This window comes from Eurosta solidaginis, chromosome 2 (assembly GCF_040869045.1).
Source record: "Eurosta solidaginis isolate ZX-2024a chromosome 2, ASM4086904v1, whole genome shotgun sequence".
NCBI classification, from domain to species: Eukaryota; Metazoa; Arthropoda; class Insecta; order Diptera; family Tephritidae; genus Eurosta; species Eurosta solidaginis.
The window spans coordinates 226,198,642-226,213,704 of NC_090320.1; the positions used below are offsets into that span (position 1 = coordinate 226,198,642).

At 41.2% G+C, this 15,063-nt stretch overlaps 2 protein-coding genes across 2 annotated transcripts; one reads left to right on the forward strand and one right to left on the reverse strand.

Annotated features, from left to right (window-relative positions):
- Positions 1-6,785: 6,785 nt before the first annotated feature.
- Positions 6,786-8,487, forward strand: LOC137242627 (uncharacterized). Its single transcript, XM_067769897.1, has 2 exons — positions 6,786-7,349; positions 7,425-8,487. The coding sequence occupies exons 1-2, from the start codon at positions 7,269-7,271 to the stop codon at positions 8,298-8,300; spliced, it is 957 nt and encodes a 318-aa protein (XP_067625998.1). The 5' UTR covers positions 6,786-7,268; the 3' UTR covers positions 8,301-8,487.
- On the reverse strand, positions 8,400-9,035 carry RPA3 (Replication protein A3). Its single transcript, XM_067769898.1, has 2 exons — positions 8,700-9,035; positions 8,400-8,639 (listed from the first exon to the last, which is right to left on the reverse strand). Exons 1-2 carry the CDS (start codon positions 8,937-8,939, stop codon positions 8,538-8,540), a joined length of 342 nt encoding a protein of 113 aa, XP_067625999.1. The 5' UTR covers positions 8,940-9,035; the 3' UTR covers positions 8,400-8,537.
- Positions 9,036-15,063: the final 6,028 nt, after the last annotated feature.

The following is a 15,063-nucleotide window of genomic DNA, read 5'->3' on the forward strand; positions in this document are numbered from 1 at the left end:
AGCAAGAGTGACACGCGTTTCCCTGGGGAGTATGCGTTCTTCTTCTGCGAGTTCTGGATATTTTTCTTCAAGTACTGGATTCACCGGGCAATTCCCGACATAAAGGTCCGACGCCTGTCTATGGAGTTCACCAAGGACCTGCTTGTGTTTTTCCGCTTCATACGGCTGGGTTCTCAGGTGCCGTATTTCCTCAAAATGCTTACGGAGATGACTCCTTAGGCCCCTAGGCGGTGCTGGTTCGTCAATCAGATGTCTGTTGGGATGCCCAGGTTTCTGGGTATTCAACAGAAACTGTTTGGTCAGCATCTCATTTCTCTCCCTGATGGGGAGTATTCTCGCCTCATTATGCAGATGGTGTTCTGGGGACATAAGAAGACAGCCCGTGGCGATTCTGAGAGCAGTATTTTGGCAGGCCTGTAGTTTCTTCCAGTGGGTGGTTTTTAGGCTTGGCGACCATATGGGTGACGCGTAGCACGTAATCGGCTGGCTAATTGCTTTGTATGTGGTCAAGAGCGTTTCTTTATCTTTTCCCCAGGTACTGCCAGCAAGGGATTTGAGGATTTTATTACGGCTCTGAATTCTTGGAACAATTGCGGTTGCGTGCGCACCAAAATGTAGATCCTGATCAAACGTCACACCCAAGATTTTGGGGTGTAGGACAGTCGGTAGCGTAGTGCCATCGACGTGGATGTTCAATATGGTCGACATTTGGGGCGTCCATGTTGTAAATAAGGTTGGGGAAGATTTAGTCGGTGACAATGCCAGGTTTCGCGAGGCGAAAAAAATGGAGAGATCAGGGAGATAGCCGTTTATTTTATTGCATAGCTCATCGATCTTTGGGCCTGGGCCTGTGGCCATTATTGTGCAGTCATCGACGTAGGAAACGATTGTGACTCCTTCCGGTGGTGAAGGTAGCTTAGATATGTAGAAATTAAACAAAAGCGGGGATAGGACACCACCCTGTGGCACCCCTTGTTTAATTCTCCTTTGTTTTGATGTTTCGTTTCTGAATTGCACCGATGCCTGCCGACCACCCAGATAATTTGCGGTCCACCTTTTAAGACATGGGGGAAGGGTGGACCCTTCCAGGTCTTGCAGTAACGAGCCATGGTTGACCGTATCAAAAGCTTTTGATAGGTCTAACGCTGCGAGTACTGTTCTATGGTGGGGATATTGATTCAAACCGCAATTTATCTGGGTGCTAATGACATTTAGCGCGGAGGTAGTGCTATGGAGTTTTCTGAAGCCATGCTGATGAGGGGCTAGCTGCAAATGTGCTTGGAAATAAGGGAGCAAAATGGCTTCAAGCGTCTTTGCCACTGGCGATAGGAGAGATATCGGACGATATGACTCACCTACGTTAGCTGGTTTCCCAGGCTTTAGTAGCGGGACCACCTTGGCCATTTTCCATTTCTCGGGTATGACAAAGGTGGAAAGAGACAGGTTGAAGACATGCGCTAAATATTTGAAACCCTCTTTCCCTAGGTTTTTAAGCATCGGCATGGCTATGCCGTCTGGGCCCACTGCTTTGGATGGTTTAGCGTGACCAATGGCGTCCTCAACCTCTCTAGCGGTGATGGTAATTGGTGACGCGCTGAGTTTGTGTTTATGTGCGTGTCTATTGGCTCTCTGTCTATCTTTGTCGACCGTAGGATGCATTATATATTGTCGGCAGAAAGCGCTCGCGCATTTTTTCGCATCCGACAGCACCTTATCGCCAAAGGCGATGGAAACTTTGTCTTTGTGCTTAGTCGGATTCGATAGGGACTTTACGGTGGACCAAAGTTTACCTACACCGGTAGAGAGGTTACAACCTTTTAGGTGCTCTTCCCATTTCGCCCGCTTGTGTTCGTCCACAAGCAATCTGATGCGTTGGTTTATATCCCTTAATTGGGGGTCGCCTGGATCAAGCTGTCTTATAAGGTCGCGTTCCCTCGCTAAGCTCGCGGCCTCCGCCGGGAAGTGGGCCGGATTTCGGGAATTCTCCCGGCGGGAATGAAATGTGCCGAGGCGGATTCAATGACCTTACGGAAGGCACGCTCCCCTTGGCGGGCATCAGTCGGGATAGGGAGGGCAGCAAAGCTGCTGTCTGTTGCAGATTTATATTCTTCCCACTTTCCTTTTTTGAAGTTTATGAAAGTGCGTTTTTCGGTGACGATGAAGTCGGCGGTACGCTCGAACGAAATAAGTATGGGCAGGTGGTCGAATGCCAATGTTACCATCGGCTGCCAGTTGACGCAGTTTACGAGTTCTGCGCTCACGATTGAGATATCTGGCGAGCTATGACAGCTTCCTACCATACGTGTGGGGGCGTCTCCGTTTATTGTGCAGAACGTCGTTTCGTCTATTTGATCCGCCAACATCTCACCCCTACTGTCCGCCCGCAAGTTTGAATGCCATAGGTCGTGATGGGCATTGAAATCGCCTAAGATAATGCGATTGTTGCCAGTGAGTAAGGCCTCGATATTAGGGCGGTATCCACTGGGCAACAGGTGACAGGAGGGATGTAGATGTTGATGATTTCTAGATTTGCATCGCCTGACCGGACAGATAGGCCTTGACGTTCTAAGACATTGTCACTGCGGTCGATGCCAGGATCAAATATATGATATTGCACAGAGTGGTGTATAATAAACGCGAGGCCGCCTCCATTTCCGCTCTCGCGGTCTTTCCTGTTGACATTATAACCAGAGCAGGTCTGCAATGCAGATTTTGCTGTGAGTTTAGTCTCTTGAATCGCAGCAATGCGGATGGTGTGCCGCTTCATGAAATCGACTATCTCCGTAATCTTCCCAGTTAGTCCATTACAGTTGAACTGCAGAATTCTGAAGTGCATGAGGGGTGACGCCGCCACTCTAGGGGTAAGTGAGGGGTGACTACGCCTAGGTTGTGGAAGGCCAGGACGCAATTGCTGTTGTGGCCTTGGGACTGGGCGCCCTTGGGCAAGCATTGGGGTACCCGGATGATTTGGGTTTGCGACCTGGCAACATGGCGCGATAAAACCCGTCGGGGGGTTACCGTCGCGGAGACCAGAACATCTAGGAAAGTGGCACCCCCCAAGGCAGGAGCTGCATTGAGCGGATGTCGCAAACCTATATATTCTGTGCTGGCAGACGGTGCAAACGGAGGCAGGGACTAAGAGTATGTTTCCCTGACCTGCACGATTGCTGCCTGAAAAGAGGGGGGGAGAAGAAGACGGGGGCAGGGGCTGATGCTCAGCATTGCTACCAGCTCTACTACGAAGGTAGTAGTTATGAGTGGTATCAGCTGTTTGAGTTGTTGGCGCCGTGGGGCGCGAGCAGCAGCGGGTACTTTTTGTGGCTTGCTGAGCAGCGAAGCTGCTGGAAGGTAGTGGGGATACGCTTAGGCGTAGACTACGGGACACCCTTGGGCGTGAGCAGCAAGGATTCACTCGAAGGGACTAGTTTTGGATAGAGCCGCAAACATTAGGAAATTTCAAACCGGGAGACTTGAGTGTTGAAGGATGAAGTGTGAAAATCAAAATTAACATTTCAGACGCTATTGAAAAGTTTCGCAAATAAACAACAGATTTTTGAATGTAAGCCCAAGTGATTTTTAAAACCCGTCTCATACGTACATACATATGTATGTATATCCTCAACTTAAGTATGAGGTAAGAATAATTTCAAAGGAGTGTTTATGCCCCTAGAAACTACTACTATTCATTGTGCATTATTAATTTAAAACAAGTAAGGAAGGCTAAGTTCGGGTGTAACCGAACATTACATACTCAGCTGAGAGCTTTGGAGACAAAATAAGGAAAAATCACCATTTAGGAAAATGAACCTGGGTAACCCTGGAATGTGTATGAAATGGAAGGTATTAAAGAGTATTTTAAAAGGGATTGGGCCATAGTTCTATAGGTGGACGCTATTTCGGGATATCGCCCTAAAGGTGGACCAGGGGTGACTCTAGAATGCGTTTGTACGATATTGGTATCAAATTAAAGGTATTAATGAGGGTTTTAAAAGGGAATTTTACTCTTTTCTAAAGATATATTTTGCGTCAATAAACCAATCCAATTACCATGTTTCATCCCTTTTTTCGTGTTTGGTATAGAATTATGGCGTTTTTTAATTTTTCGTAATTTTCGATATCGGAAAAGTGGGCGTGGTCATAGTCGGATTTCGGCCATTTTTTATACCAAGATAAAGTGAGTTCAAATAAGTACGTTAATTAAGTTTAGTAAAGATATATCGATTTTTGTTCAAGTTATCGTGTTAACGGCCGAGCGGAAGGACAGACGGTTGACTATGTATAAAAACTGGGCGTGGCTTCAACCGATTTCACCCTTTTTCACAGAAATAAGTTATCGTCCTAAAATCTTAGCCCCTACCAAATTTCACAAGGATTGGTAAATTTTTGTTCGACTTATGGCATTAAAAGTATCCTAGACAAATTAAACGAAACAGGGCGGAGCCACGCCCATTTTGAAATTTTCTTTTATTTTTGTGTGGGCGTGTTCTTCATCCGATGTTGCTAATTTTTATTTAGCACATATATAGTAATAGTAGTAACGTTCCTGCCAAATTTCATTATGATATCTTCAACAACTGCTAAATTACAGCTTGCAAAACTTTTAAATTACCTTCTTTTAAAAGTGGGCGGTGCCACGCCCATTGTCCAAAATTGTTAACGGACAGACGGACGGACGGACATGGCTCAATCAAATTTTTTTTCGATACTGATGATTTTGATATATAGAAATCTATATCTATCTCGATTCCTTTATACCTGTACAACCAACCTTTATCCAATCAAAGTTAATATGTTCTGTGTGCAAAGCACGCTGAGTACAAGAAAAAATAAGCAAAGTGAGCATATAATTTTATTATAAAACTTTTCTTTTAGTTGTTGTTGTTGTTGTTGTAGCGATAAGGTTACTCCCCGAAGGCTTTGGGGAGTGTTATCGATGTGGTGGTCCTTTGCTGGATACAGATCCGGTACGCTCCGGTAACACAGCACCATTAAGGTGCTAGCCCGACCATCTCGGGAACGATTTATATGGCCACATTAAACCTTCAGGCCATCCCTCCCTCCACACAAGTTCCATGAGGCGCTTGGGGTCGCCAGAGCCTCGTCTGTTAGTGAAACAGGATTCGCCGCGGATAGGTGAGGTTGACAGTTGGGTTTGGAGAAGCTATATATTGCGCTGGCAACCTGAAGGGTTGTGCTACACAGCCCCTTGAATCTGGTATTTTAGTCGCTTTTTACGACAGGCATACCTACCGCGGGTATATTCTGACCCCCTAACCCGCTGGTGAGTTTTTTTTCTTTTAGTGTTTTGTTTTAATAACCTGGTGAATTGGGTGATGCAAAGTCCGTGTTAAGCTGACATCGAAAGCGCCTGTTTTTTTTTAAATAACTTATGAACAGTTAGAAAGAGTTAAATTTCGCAATTAGTTTCTTATAACTGGCATCCGTTGATACCACTTTCGACCATATCCGACCATTTTTCGACATGAACAATAAATGGCCTAAACAGTCTTAAACCAGTTGAAAATATAGTATAGTATGTAGATGTTGACGATTTCTAGGTTTACATCGCCTGACCGGACAGATAAGCCTTGACGTTCTAATCCGGAGCCTACGGGACGCCCTTGGGCGTGAACAGCCACAACAGATTTATAGAAGTTACGTGGACGTCTGGTTTTGGGATCTAGCCCAGAACAACCTGTCCGATGCAACCATCCCTTACACGAGACACACTGACAAGAGTATGACCGCCCGAAAAAGATTCTTTTCCGGCAGACGCAGCAAAACCATTTCTCAGGACCCGGATTGGGTTCGATACCTTCCTGGATCAGGAGAGTGTGCCGCTGTCACGCTGCAAAGATCCGGTACGTTCTGGTAACAAGCACCATTAACGTACAATCCCGACCATCTCGAAAACAGTTTAATATGTACACATTGAACCTTGTAGGCCATCCCGCCCCACCCCCTACTTCCGTGAAGAGCTCGGGGTTGCAAGTCTAAAATTACAGAAGGACTCTCTAAGAGCACAAGAACGCATGAGCAGTGCAAGTGGGATTCAAGGGGTTGTTGATAAGGGCGGTACAAAACTTAATAGCTTCAGAGCTTCCGCAATTGTCAATCTCACCTACTCGAGGGGAATCCGGTTACAAATATCCCAAATTACTCATTGAACTAGGGGGCGTGATGGCCTAGAAGGCCTAATGCGGTCATATTAATATTTCCCGAGATGGTCGGGCTAGTACCTTAATGGTGCTTGTTACCAGAACTTGCCGGATCTATATCCAGCAAATTATTATCAACCTTCGGGGAGTGTCTTTATCGTTAATACACTAACACCAGCAGTGGAAGCATTTCTCTAGAATACTACCTATTGCCGCCTCGTACTGTAACCGAAAGAAAAAACGCTGTCTACGCGGCTACGTTGAGATCGAGTGTTTGGAGAAGAATGACGGTGAAGAAGCGACGGTGAAATTTATGTGCCCCACCTGACTAAATCTCAAGTCCCTCCGGAAAGTAGAACTGGCTGCCGTGGAAAAGGGGAACTCTTTTCAGTTTTTCGACCTAAAAGATGTCGAATAATTAGTTTTAGTAAACTCGAAAAAACAATATGGCAGATAGTCTATCAGGATCAGTGGGATTTTGTCAATATTTTTTCTTGAAAGGCAGTACCAATTAGCTTAGGCTTTAGAGCTTACGATTTCTCGAACATGTTCGAGAAGAGATTTCTCGCGAGTCTCGCCTTCTTGCGAGATTCTCGAATCTCGAATTACTCGTAAGGCTCGCGAGCTTCTCGACATTCAACTTTATCGATTCATTGGCTGTTTTATATAGAGCTTACGATTTCTTCTGGAGCACAAGCCAAAATGTCGGCAAAACCACATGTAAAAAACCCCGAAATGTATAGAATATTGCCTATGCAGCGACTGAATTGAAAGTCAATCAGATCGCGAGTATTACGAGAAATCCGAGATTCGTGAAGTCGAGTTATCGGGTCTAGAAAATCTCCCTTGTGTTCGAGAAGAAATTGTAAGCTCTATTAGGCTTTGTTAAATCATTTCCATCCAAATTACACTTTGTGCAACGCATTTGGCTAAAGATCAAATAAAATTTCCTATTTTTACATCGGTTCATAACTCAAAAATCTGACAACGGTTTTTGAAAGTTGAAAAACAATTTCAATACATACCAGTAATTTTGTATGTACTTTTCTTTCTACTATCTAAAAATAGTTATATATTTCGTAAAGCACATTTTAAAATTAGCAACTTGCAATGAATCACATAAATGAGGAGTCCTATCGTTCAGAATTGAGAAAACATTTTATGGGACAAATGAAGAATTCGAAATTACAAGTAAGCGCCAATAGTAATACGAGTACAATAAAGCGTACGAAATTTATCAAAAATTCGGAATTTTCTCAAATTCAGCAAAGTGCAGCTCAGCACTACAAGGACCATGCATTTCGTTCACAAAAAATGCCCGAATTAGACATCTATTCACAAGAGACCCATCAGCGCCGGCAAGCAATACGTTCCAGTGGCGGTGATGCAGATCGTACACTCTACGATACAACATTTGCTGGACACCCTAGTAGTCAAGCGGATAGTTATCGCGGCAGTAGCTACAATGAAAATAACAATTACAATCGCCAATTCGGTAATAAAACAACGAAGCCCACACCTGGGGTGGCAAATGCTGGTAGTGGCGTTAATACGCATAAATACCATCCAGATGATACTAACCTATTCCTTTACGAAACTGATTCAAATATTGGAGGTGGTGGTCCAGGTTCCGAGGAGAGTAATAAATCACAGAAATCATCAAAGACTGTGGTAAGCAAAAAGAGTTCACAAGATTTGCGCAAAATGGTCAAGTCACAATGCAAGCTACATGAAGTTATTGATGAGACATTAAAACAAATGTGTGCCACGGATCCTGATCCCATGTCTGAGCCTACAGATTGTCGTTTGAAAGATACAAATGTTACGCATATGGCAATACAGAAACCACCACCAGCTTCATGCAAACGTTGCAGTGATAAGGTATATACGCGTTCAAGTCAAAAAGATGTTATGACTGAAATTTCTAAAGGTGATTTTTTGGAATGTCGCTCAGGCGAAACTTTAACCATATCTGTAGATGATGTGGTCAATTCCAAAGTTATTAATCCAATGATACGTAAACTGCAGCGTATGTACCTGAATAATTTGCGTGAGGAAATGTCGTTGATGGAAGATCTTGAAAGATTGCCACATAAGGTAAACGAAGTATATAAAGCGACTATATTCAAACAGAAAGAGTAAACGTCGTAAGGCTTGGAGGTGGTGGCATAATATATTGAGCGTATTGGGACTACACATATTCGATACATATCTATATTGTTATGTATGTGATTTAAGCACTGTCTGTATATTCATTACGCTTTTATTTTTATATATATAAATCCAATTATGCAGCGGTTCTTTTACTCGAATAAAATAGTTTTTTTGTAATTATGTATCTTAAACTATTTGCGTATAAATTCTAAAATTTTAACGGCATCAGCCGCTTTTATAAATATCCTTACAGTTATTTAAAAATTCCACCATCATATTGTATGCATCTTCATCTAAGGCGGGGTCGTCCTCTGCAAACAGAATTGTCTGCAATCAAATACAAATAAATTAACATACAAGTATACAATAATGCGCTTCTTAACCAACCTCTTTAGCATCTATTGTATCGCTACCCATTGGTTTACCAATGACTTCTACCCAACTGCCACACCGCCCACCAGTAGGATCCTGGAGTTTTACCCGTATTTTTTGCTTGTCTGTAGACACTGCATTCAGATTGGTTCCAGCTTCATCTTCGATGCGCAGTAGTATACTCACATATTGCCCATTGAATTTACGCAACATTGCTCCATTCACGAAAGTACGCGGTTCAAAAGCCGGTGCCATTTTTCGTATAAACACAATTTGTTTATAAAGCTGTCTAAGAAATTATTTGCGAAATGACGTATTAAATTTTGTAAATGCCGCCAAATGTGTGTACACACAATCAAATGTCAAAATCAGCTGTAACCAGTATGACTGCTGTTATGGCCGATACACATGAAGTTGTTCGTATAGATACGTTCACCACTAATTACATTCCAACCTAATAAAACCGCACTGCGTTTTTTTAGCACTCGCAACCAACCGGCGTTTTTTGCCCAAACCGAAATAAGTATGCGTTGTTATAATGTAAAACACCCAAACGTCAAATCTAAATATCACGCAGAACAAAAATTGGAAATCGAGTTAGGTTTTCACGCAGCAAATTCAATTTTGGTTTCTCTCACACAAGTTGTATGTGCATGACACATATTTGACAAACAATTACTTGCGTGCGTTTATATAAGGTTGGCATGTTATACCTTGGCGACCACCGTGGTGTGATGGTAGCGTGCTCAGCCTACCGCACCGTATGCCCTGGGTTCAAACCCCGGACAAAGCAACATCAAAATTTTAGAAATAAGATTTTTCAATTAGAAGAAAATTTTTCTAAGCGGAGTCGCCCCTCGGCAGTGTTTGGCAAGCGCTCCGGGTGTATTTCTGCCATGAAAAGCTCTCAGTGAAAACTCATCTGCCTTTCAGATGCGGTTCGGAGTCGGCACAAAGCATGTAGGTCCCGTCCGGCAAATTTGTAGGGAAAATCAAGAGGAGCACGACGCAAATTGGAAGAGAAGCTTGGCCTTAGATCTCTTCGGAGGTTATCGCGCCTTACATTTATTTTTTTTTTTTTTTTATGTTATACCTATATGACATTATTTTTTCTCTTGTATTTTTTCTAAATTTTTTTTTCGCCTGCACTCCTAATACGGTTTCAGTCCTGGTGCAAGCATGATACAAAAAATGGAGGTAGTTCCATTTAGTGTCACAAATCACACAACAAACATTATGTAACTTCTAAAATCCCCAAATACGTCAAAAATGTTTGAGTGGAACTACCTTCTTTTTTATACCATGGGTTCAAAAAAACTAACGAAATATAAGAAAAATAAAACCTATTTCATTATACCTATATAACACTACTTTATTTTTGCTTTGATTCCAAGCTTAAAATACTGACGAAACTTTATCGGAAAGGCAAAATGCAAAAACAATTTCCAACGAGAGCAAGGGAGTCCAATATTGCCCAAAAAAGGAATATGTTTGAGATGTTATTGTTGACTTATTTCATTTAATTTTTCAACAAATTTTTTTACAATAAAACTATGAAAATATAGCCGAAAAAATATTGCACGATCGTTTGGTTGTTTTTTTTTCACAAGAACGTTGATTTTCCCTACATATTTGTGCACAAAATTTTCAAAATAAAATTAAAATTTTCATTTATCAGAAAAACTAAAGAAAAACCGGCCGAATGCCAAAAAAACCCATCGAAAAATAAACTGGCTCGTTTGTTTTTAATAAACTAGGGTGTATTTTTCTTGTATTTCGTTAGTTTTTTGGAATATAGTTTACACACTCGTAATAGTACTGAAGTTGTATTAGGAGGGAGGGCGACAAAAACTATAAGAGAAAATACAAGAAAATACAGAGAAAATAAAGTAGTGTTATATAGGTATTAAAAACAAATGAGCCAGTTTGTTTTTCGTTGGGTTTTTTTGGCATTCGGCCGTTTTTTATTTATTTGTTCTGACAAATCACAAATAAATTTTTATTTTGAAAATTTTATGCACAAATATGTAACGAAAATCAATGTTCTTGTGAAAAACAACCAAACGATCGTGCAATATTTTTTCGGCTATATTTTCATAGTTTTATTGTGAAAAAATTTGTTGAAAAATTAAATGAAATAAGTCAACAATAACATCTCAAACTTATTTCTTTTGTGGGCAATATTGGCCTTCCTTACTCGCGTTGGAAATTGTTTTTGCATTTTGCCTGCAAAATTAATGTACTGTCATGTACTGTCATATAGGTATTATAGATTAAAATCCAAATTAAGAAGCACATTTGCATACGTCCAACAGGGAATTGTTTAACAGAGTAAACTCTTCTTTCGGAGTGAATTGGCACCACTGTCGAATCTTTCGACCAAAATTTCAGGTGCGGAACTTAAGCTCAGTTTTTCAGTGTGAGTTTGAACTCCAGCCAAGGTTGACTAGAACTAGTACTGCCACTTAGGCTGCTTAAGCTAAGATAAGTAGAAAAATTTTAGGTTATCGAACAAAGTGGCAAACTGAAACTGGTAAAATTTAACCGGAGTTTAAACTCGTACTGAAAACCTGGTCCCAAGTTGCAAGGGACTCCGGTTAAATTTTACCAGTTTCAGTTTGCCACTTTGTTCGATAACGTAAAATTTTTCTACTTATCTTAACTTAAGCGGCCTAAGTACTTATTCTATTACTTACGAACATCGGAAATTTACAAGTATTTTTCTCATAGACTATAAATTTGCTAGAATAGGTAGGCAATTGAAAAGTAAAATCCGCTCTCGGCAAACGAAAATCATAGATACTCTAGAAGTCACTTATCGTACCCGTCCTGCTATATGGTGCAGAGGCATGGACCATGACAACATCAGATGAAGCGGCTCTGGGAGTGTTGGAGAGATAAGTTCTTCGAAAGGATTTATAAACCTCTACGCGTTGGCGATGGCGGGTACTGAAGAAAATTTAACGATGAGCTGTGCGAGCTTTACGCAGACATCAACATAGTCCAGCGAATTAAAACGCAGCGGCTGAACTGGTTAGGCCATGTTATGCGAATGAAAGATGACGCTCCGGCTAAGAAGGTGTTTATATCGGAACCCGCCTATGGAAGCAGAGGAAGAGGGTGGCCCCCACTCCGCTGGATAGACCAGCTGAAAACCGATTTAAACTCCCGTGGTATTATCAACTGGCGCCAGTTGGCAGAGAGAAGAAGCGACTGGCGCGCCTTGTTGGGCGGCCATAACCGTTTAAACGGGTAAGCGCCAATTAAGTAAGTAAAGTCATATTCATGTGAAATATTAAGCTTTGAGTTGTTTCCATGGTTTCCAATATAAAATTTGATTAAAGCTCAGCACATACGCTGAATAGGAGAGCTTGTGAATTGCCTAAAGAGCTAATTAATGGTTACGTATAACCATAAAACCATAACCAGATAAAACAGCTGATCGAAACCTACCAATGTAGTCGATTAATGGTGCCATACCATAACGCTAACGCCATAACCATACCATAGCCAACCAATTTTGTTCTGGTTTCTCGCCATATCCATAACCTAAAAATATTTGACTTGGTGATTTTAATAATTTTTTGTAGATTTTATTCATTGTTTTGGATAAGTTATGACTAAGAGGATTATTTTTTGTGGAATATATTTGTAATTTTTTACGTTTTCTTCATTTTTATGAAATTTTCACGATTTTTAGGTTCAGGCACCATTAAGCAAGGTGCACACAGGGCTACGCGTCATAGACGCTGGAGGCGAAATTTGTACGCTTTGATTCCGAACGCATGTGTTTGAATGGAGAGCTGCATACGAGGGGTCAGCTGCATGAAAGCGACAAAGCATAAAATTTTCGTGTAGCTAAGCGAACAACAATGTTGGTCACTGAGCGTACGTATGCTTGAAAAAAAGGAAGAACAAGATGTTTGTTTACATTTTTTTGTATGCAAATTTGTGTAATTATTTAAAAAATGTTACTTTTGTAATAGAATAAGTTATCTGAAAGTAATTATAGTAATCGGGCAGCACGAAGTGTCGAGCAGGGTTTGGTGACTTCCGGTTCCGGAAAGTATGTAAAAAAGAAGAGAAGAAGCCCAGCCAACGCGGTGCTTGCGATATCGAAGTAAAATAAAGGAATCGATCACAAAAGATCATATATCAGGTGTGGAAATCCCACAGACCAATATTTTATTTAGTACATCAAGATATTTTATATTCAAATCGAAATTTTAACAAACTAATTGATAATGGCAAATATGCTGACACGGCAGCAAATGATTAATACGCTGACGATGGCTTATGTTGAATTTGATAAAGAGGGTACTCTTGTACAATTGCGTGTCTTGTACGACCAGGCTGTAGCTATTCTGCCAAAATTATTGGATGACGGTTCGCTGAACGGAAAGTTACAAAACGTGAACGTGCCAGATGAAAATGTGCCGGACAAAAATGTGCCAGATGAAGGTGTACCAGAGGAAAATAGGTCATATGAAGACGTGCCAGATGAAGGAGGGCCGGAGAAGGACATAACCGGTGTAGATGTGGTGAATGCTTCAAATGTTGATAATGATTTGCTACTTCCGTTGACCACTTTGACCAAGCCAAATTTACAGGCGAGTGGCAGCTCAATTGATAGCTTAAAGGCTGAAGAAGAGCACTTGGCACGGATGCTAGCTGTTGCTCGCAAAAAGCGTGAACTGATTGAACTGCAGCAACAGATCAATCAAATTGATAGACGCAGAATTGATCTGCATGAGCTGGATGCGCTCATGAATAAATTCGACGGGTCAGAATTCCAAGATGTTGTTAAGTGGATTGGTGAGTTGGAGGCAGTATTTGAATTTCTACGCTACAATGATAGAGACAAGCTGATTGCTGCTCGACATTTAGTAACAGGCAGTGCCAAAAAATTCCTGGACATTGCTCTAGTCCGTTCGTATAGTGACTTAAAGTCTGCTTTATTGCTGGAGTATCGACGAACGTTTTCGCTCCAAGATGTATTTAGCCAGTTGAAAACACGTAGTATTAAACCAGGGGAAACCCCTCGACAATAAGTGGTGGAAATGCAACATATGGCTAGCCGAGCTGACATACCAGAAAGTGATTTAGTCGACATAATTACTGACGGACTCAACGACAAATCTACTTATGTGTCGATGTTATATGGTGCAACGTCAATCAGAAGTTTAAAAATGTTGATGGAGCGTTACGAAAAAATGAGAAAAACTGTTGTTACGGTGGATAATCGTGTCAAAGAGAAGCCCGCCGTAACTAGCCGTGTAGATGTCAATAATGTGCGTTGTTACAATTGTTTCCAGTACGGGCATTATCAGAGTGCATGTACACAACTCAGACGTCCACCTAATTGGTGTTTTATGTGCGCAGAAGTAGGCCATACTCGCCATAGTTGTCCTCTACGTGTATCATCAGCAAACAATCGCAACGTCGCAGCTGCTGTAGGTGATGAGGAGATTCGAGAAATGAATAAATTAACTGAACGACTTCCGTCAAACAACATGGTAAGTGTTGCCTTCTATGATGGAGAAAGGTGTACTGATTTATGCGGCAGTTACCCACGAACGTACGTAGAAAAAACGTGTCAGCTGACACGACCTATCTTATGAGTTTGCAATGTAAACGAAAACTCACCGACGTGCAACGCCCGTACGTACGTAGCCCGGAACGTAGAAATCAAAACAATTTTGATTTTTTCCGTACGAACGTGTCAGCTGATCGCTCTCTCACTAGACAGAGTTGCCTAGTAAACTTTTGTGCGCTAATTTTTGACCGTTTGCAATTTTATGCATAAACGCCTAATTAAAGTTTGAAAAATTGTGGAAATAATTCGAAATAATTATGTAAAAATGCTGATTATAAATATTTAATCTATTTATACTTATTTAATATGTATTCCGGCCTTTTACAATATCAAAAATTAAATTGGAAAAAGTTGATGTTTCCATAAGCATACATACAAAATGGTCAATGGCAACAGTGCTTATCTGTAAACAATACACACACAAATATGTTATGTACATGTACACAGACGCACACATTGATTCCTACGGGCTTGAGAGTTCGGTCAAACGTGCTTCGTACGACAAACGTCCTTACGTACGGCACACGTCGGTGGGTAACTGCCGCATTATGCATTATCTGTGCGTCTGTGTACATGTACATAACATATTTGTGTGTGTATTGTTTACAGATAAGCACTGTTGCCATTGACCATTTTGCATGTATGCTTATGGAAACATCAACTTTTTCCAATTTAATTTTTTATATTGTAAAAGGCCGGAATACATATTAAATAAGTATAAATAGATTACATATTTATAATCAGCACTTTTGCATAATTATTTCGAATTATTTTCACAATTTT